General features: G+C 39.7%; 1 protein-coding gene across 1 annotated transcript; it reads right to left on the bottom strand.

Moving 5' to 3' along the window:
* Positions 1 to 1,029: 1,029 nt before the first annotated feature.
* LOC131224180 (disease resistance protein RPS2-like) lies at positions 1,030 to 6,102 on the bottom strand. The gene is made up of 5 exons (XM_058219720.1): positions 6,045 to 6,102; positions 5,791 to 5,942; positions 5,049 to 5,533; positions 3,834 to 4,992; positions 1,030 to 1,080 (listed from the first exon to the last, which is right to left on the bottom strand). Exons 1-5 carry the CDS (start codon positions 6,100 to 6,102, stop codon positions 1,030 to 1,032), a joined length of 1,905 nt encoding a protein of 634 aa, XP_058075703.1.
* Between the last annotated feature and the right edge of the window lie 530 nt (positions 6,103 to 6,632).

Genomic DNA, 6,632 nt, shown 5'->3' with positions numbered 1-6,632 from the left:
ACAAACTATATTTATAGAGATGAGAAAATAGAAGAAAGAGAGCCATTAGAGAGAGAGAGAGAGAGAGAGAGAGAGAGAGAGAGTTTTTGGGGTGGGGGCCCAAGGCAGCTGTTGGTGTTGGTTTAGCTGTATGGTTTTTTTAAAAATATAAGAGAGAGAGAGTTTGAGTAAAAAGTGCTTTGAATTTTCTTTGGTTTTTTGCTTGTGGAAATAGTCCCACATTGGAAAGAAATGAGAGATATTTCTCCTTTATATATAGGAGCATGTGGCAAGTTTATGTTGAGCTCTTGAGAATATTATGCTATGGACCACACACGCAGGCACTTATCACCTCACCCCATCATATCATGCCGGCGGGCCAGGCATAGGTTTGGTCTTGTATACATGATTCGTTTTTCTTTTCCATTGTTTTTTTTTTTTCCCCGACTGAGTCTATTACTACAATATGTGGCATTTCTTTGCAACGTTTTTGTAACTGTTTGTAAAACTAATGTTTAGGTTAACGTGGTTGACACCTTAGCGTCAAGTGTCTGCCACATAAGCCATACGATTACTATAAATAGTATTTTCGAAAGAAAACTTAGCAAACCAATAGCCACTCTATTATCTTTTCCAAAATAGATCTTTCTCTTTTTTCCTTAAAAAAATCCTCATTGTTTTTCCCTTTTATATATAAAAAAAGTGGAGGTATTGTGAGCCGCAATCACTTGGTGTTTAAGTTGGGTGCCGTTCCTGACCGATTGGTGGTTGTATCCCAAAGGCTTTTCAGTTCAAAAGATCTACATCGATCATCTAAGTCATTAAAAGGGTGTGAATAGTCTTCAAAAAAGCAACATGAATCCACACCTCTACTAAGTTTGTTGACACTATCTTCTTATCATTTTATTCATTCATTGATCTAAGTGCTCATCTTCTATTATATTCTGTCTATTTTTAATCTTATAATTTTCCATTAATCTCTGTTAATATTTATACATTTTTATTTCTGGTTAATAATTTGTGTGCATTGAAAGAACAATTGGCCCCCATTTAATGCAGCAGCTGCTGCTCTGCATCAGGTCCACTACAGATGAGGGTACCCTGAGATGTCCCATAATGGAAGATCCTAAACCTTCAGCATTGGACCTTTCTTCCATTGATGTGAACATTTTCTGTATTTTTTAATCATTTATTAGGAACTCTCTCCATCTGTGTGGCAGCCCGCTAAATGAATGGTTTGGATCATCAAAACATGATGCCTAAATGTAAAGAATCTTGTGTAGTAACAAACCATATTCAAAAGACAAAAAAAAAAAAATCTATATACATGATGATATGATGATGAACAAAGCCTATTATTCCTTATTTCTAAGATGGATGCATCATGAACAGCGTGACCCCATCTTATTATTAATCGGGCCAAAGTATTAGGGTTAGGCCCAGCCCATCACTTAACTGAGCCTTTGAATTTAGGGACAACACTGCTCTGGCGTTGCCTTAATAGAAAGCATCTTTTAGCAATTTACTTCAAAATCAGGCCCATACCTGGCCCACCCTACCACAAACCCCAACTCCAAAACCCAATGGGCCAAACCTGGCCCTTCACTGACATGGTTAATAGATTTAGTGACTCCGATTGACTCATTCAGCCCTAAGTTGATTCGGGGGTGACTATATCGTTCAAAAACTCAAAAAACTCGACTCAATTTCTAGTCAGGCTGGGCCAATGGGAATAAAGGAAGAGTATGTGGTTTTCTGAAATGATTTTTTTTTTTTTCAATTAAACTTATATAATATTTAATGCATTTAAATATTTTTGAAAAAAGGTAAATTGATTAAAAAAAACCCAAAATACAACATAACTAGCTTTGAGAGATGAGATTGGCTCTTCGATTCATTTTCATGTCTTTAGTTTGAAAACAAGAGCAGTATGACGGAGTCAGTGACTCAGTCCAGCTGATTCGTATTAAGTCTATTCATTAAATGCACACGTGTGTAATAAAGCTTTTACATATGCTTCATATGTGCCAGCATGGCACATAGGTAATAGTCTGCCAGAGTGTCAAATAACTTCGCTTACACAATTGCTCTGCAACTCCTCATGCATACCTGTTAATCCTTCCTTTCTTCATATGCATGAACATGCCACTTTTTCAGCACATTCTATTTCTGATATAGGATGTGTATCAAGCAATTTCCCAGTATATATGAGTCAAAAGAAGCCCAAAGAGAAATCAATAAAATTCGGCATAATTTGACCAATCGACTAATCAGGTTAACAGGTTGAAATTCTGCCAAAAACTCCAAATTGGTTACTAGACAATTTCTGCCAGTTTCGATAGGCTGACAGATCTGGTTGGCAGGCCGAAGGACCTGTTCAACCAGTCGACCAATTGGTTTGACAGGTCAAAATTCACTGAATTTTTAATTTTAGTCTCTATTTTTTAGCCGGTTCTATTGATCGACTTGACCGGTGGACAATAAATTGACGGACGGCAAAATTTTCCATGATTTCCGGAATTTGTTTCCTCATTTGATTAGGACTCTTTGGATTACATTTTAGGGTTTATTTAGGGTTATTTAAGTATACTAAATTCTTTTCTTTTACAAGAATCTATCAATTAAAATTCTCATTTTTTTTAATGCACGCACACAGGCCGTAGTGGGATTTCACCACCTATGGATACTCGAAACCTTGACCAGGTGCTGAAACTCCTTAGAGTCTACCATCGGAGTAAGAGTAAGGACCCCAAAATTCTCATATTTAATTATATTATTTCTCTCATGGATTCGAAAAAAATTCTCTTGTGATTTCCAGAGTGCCTTGTGAGTTTAATGTGTTTATTGATAGAGGAAGACCGTGATCGACCTCGTGACATCCTTCCCTACATCAATTTCACAAATAAAGCATTTTTAATTGAGTAGATCTAACATAACTAGTTGAACACCAGTGTCCTGCATGGTTGCCCTCGTGTTGTGAGTGTATGACATCCAACCTATCCAGCTAGTTGGCCCCACTGTACCTAACACCTCAGGCCAGTCCACTCATCAAGTGGGACCCAAACTAAATGCATGATTTGAATAAAATGAGCAATTGCTCATTCTTTACTATGGTGGGGCAATCACAACGGGCATGCCTTGCCTATCATATATTTGAACAAAGAAGGTTCTATAAAATGGCCCTTACAAAATTACCACCAAAAAAAGAAAACACAGAACTACAAAGCTCAGAGAAAAATATAACCCCAAAACAGTGTCAGCAGATAGCTTCCCTCCGGGCAGAACATAGTGTCGGGAGCCCAAAGCATCCTGGCTTGAAATAAATAAACAGATTAGAAAACTTCCGCGAACATTTTATAAATAGACTTTTTTTTTTCCAGTTAAATCAGGCCTACTTGGCTAGTAGAGTGACCTGATTCTTGTACTAAGAAATCTACATGGAGGCATCTTTTCTGATGGGTGGGCTTGAATATTGCGCTGGTATATGCACAGGCGTGTACATTAGCTCACTCGTACAGGCAAAACAGGATAATACACCTAATGTGTAGAATCACCAACATAAGAAATTAATCTAATATCATATGGTACAATGGCACACATTAAAACTGAAAAAAATATATAGCACACTTGATTTAAGAAAAATTCAGACTGGATCCTTTCTAAAATTAATATAACAATCCTAAGAAATAACTATTAAAAAATATTTCTACCTTGACACACCCAGATCCATAGCTCAACTGGCAGACTGAGTGGAGATACCTCGTTTCAACACTTGAGGTCTTGGTATCGATCCCTAGTGGGGGTGGCTAATATGGAGTGTGTGTACTGACATGGGTGTGTACTATCAAGCTAACATCAGCAATGGCCGTATCTATTACTTCTTCTAGCTCATTGGCCTGTTCTATCTCAATTTTTTCAATACTTTCAAGTTGTAGTAAGCCATAAATTTTCTTCAACTTGAAACATGAGAAAATCTTTATGGTGAGAAGGTTTCTGAAGCATCCGCGGCCCACCTGAATGCAATTTAAGTGGGGGAGTTGCCAAAGGACAAGCCATTCTAGGCTCGAAACAGGATAATCATTGCCCTTCTTCGCATCCACACTAATCATCACCTCCACCAACCCATTGCAGCGATTAAAAGTAAGCTCTGGAAGACTTTTCATTGCAGTAAAAAGGGATGATAGTTGGTTGGAGATAGTCAGATCCTCACATCTGTTCAGAAGTAGATACCGAGTCACGTTCCGTAGCTTGCTAGAGCAGAGCAACCTTTCAAGAGCATGCACATTTGATAAGGTGATATTAAGATGGTTTAAACGTTCGAGGCCTTCCAACTCACTCATATTTAATCCCTCACTCCCTTCTTCCCACTCTGAATAACTATAATGTAGGTTCATTACTGTTAATTCAGAAAGCCTGGAGATTGCCCCTTGAGGAATTGTGTGCAAACGAGTTGTCAACTCCAAGTCCAGGTGCTTCAGCTTTACCAGATTTCCCATCTCTTCAGGCAATACTTTGATCTTCGTGTTTAATAGATTGAGATATCGTAGCTCTGCCAAGTTACCGTTCCCCACAGGAAGCTCCTTTAAAAATGAATTACCTGACAGATCCAAGACCCTGAGAAGAGGCATGAACTGAAAAAAATCAGTGTGGACCTTTCCAAAATCCCGATTCCATTGGGGCATCAAGGTTAAGAGGTTGGGGCATTGAGGTGTCTCTGTTACTTCTTTTATGCCATTATTCATTAGAGATATCCTCTCGGCCTCCTTCCACCTTTCAACATCTGGTGCATGCGTCAGTCCCACGCCAGCTCTCACCAAAAACCTCTTCTTATTCTTCCCGCACTCAGAAGCTATCCATAACGCCAGATCACGTATCACGTCATGCAACTTTACCTCTCTTTCTTCATCAGAACCACTCTCCAACAAGCATGCAGCCTTTAATCTTCCAATGATATCATGTCCCTTGTTATGGACTGTATCAAGATCATCATCCCACCCATCTAAGAATCCCTCGCTTATCCAATAATATGGAAGTTGTTCTTTACCAATGGAACAGTCCTCGCGCAGTACAGGAAACACGATTTAATCGTGTCACCACCAAGATTATCATAACTGTATTTCAAGCGCAAAAGCATTTTATCATTCATACCTGATATCTCCGATGGTGGCTTGCTTGTGCTCAGAACTGATATTGCATGCTTCCATTCCTGTGGTGTCTTCTTATATGACATGGCTCGCCCAATGGTGATGAGTGCAAGGGGCAGACCCTTGCACTCTTTATCAACGCTCTTGGCAAGGATTGGTGTCTCCGGATGGGATTTCATGGCCTCTTCACCAACATTCCGTAGAAATAGATTCATTGCTTCTTGCTCTGGGAGACATTCTACTTTGATCTTCTTGTCGGCGGTCATGTGGCCACAGACGTCCTCAAATCGTGGAGTGAAAATGACCTTGCTCATGTTTTGGCTGCTTGGATGAGGAATTCCGACCTTATCTAGATCCAACCATTTCCAAATATCATCCAACAACAGCATGAATTTCTTGCTACTCAAGACCTGCGAATGTCATGAGCCCGTGTCTGGTTGTTGCTTTCATTTTCTGGCCAAGACAAGCCCAATCGCTTGCCAATATCCATCCGAATTTTTCCCACATTTAATTCTTTAGACACCACCACCCAAATCACAACATAGAAATCATCCTTTCTTTTAAGGAATTGGTTATTGATATCATTCAGGAGTGTTGTTTTCCCCACACCCCCCATTCCATATATTCCAATAACTCCCACTTTGCCTTGGCCAATCTAGTTTAGAACCTTCTCCAACACCAAGTCCCTGCCCACAGCTAATGTAAGAGGCTTCTCTTCGACAGCATCGGGAAGCTGCTTGTTCGCCACCTCTTTGTAGGAATCACCTTTCCTCTTCAGCACAGCTACATCTTTCAGCTTTTCTCCACCCACTTGACAAGCTTGTAGGCCAAACAACAATTTGGATGGCAATTCCAAAGACACCTTGTCATTTGCTCAAAAGTTTCTTCCATTGCATTCACTTCTCCTTTGGCTTCTTCTACCTTCGAAGCCAAAATTGAACCTCATCCTTGCATTTGAGCAGCTCAGACTCGGTGACATCCACCCTTGTCCTCACGTCATTCCTCATGCATTTCAATTCTTCCATGTCTTCCTTTAGGGAGCTGAAGTTTTCTTCAAGGTCAATGAAGGGCAGAGCGATCGGATCCCACCATCCAGATACGATGTTGATGATTTGGCTGATGCACTCCATGGCTGTGGAGGGAAAAAGAAAATGGGCTGAAATGAGCTCTCAGAAATGCAATTGAGGAGTTCAATGTCGATTCATTTGGAAGAAATTATATGAGCCCCAGAAAAAAGGCGGATTCAAGGTTGAAGTAAACCACACCACAGGAAACAATAGTAATTTAGGCCTACTTCTGAAAAATTCTTAAGGCCACAGAAGGATATCATCAACCTGATATTTATGTTGTCCCTTTGTCCAGGTCTATGTGACATTATGAACAGTTTAGATGACAAATAAACCTCGTAAGAAGGTTTCAACGGTAGCTTGTTTACTCCGCACTGGTTTACGTGGTGTAGTCCATTTGAACTTGGGATGTGTTTTGTTTTTCAGCTCATACTCTAAAATG

The sequence above is a fragment of the Magnolia sinica genome, chromosome 13, assembly GCF_029962835.1.
Source record: "Magnolia sinica isolate HGM2019 chromosome 13, MsV1, whole genome shotgun sequence".
NCBI classification, from domain to species: Eukaryota; Viridiplantae; Streptophyta; class Magnoliopsida; order Magnoliales; family Magnoliaceae; genus Magnolia; species Magnolia sinica.
Note: the sequence above shows the minus strand (reverse complement) of the source record. Positions and strands in the feature narration are given on the sequence as shown.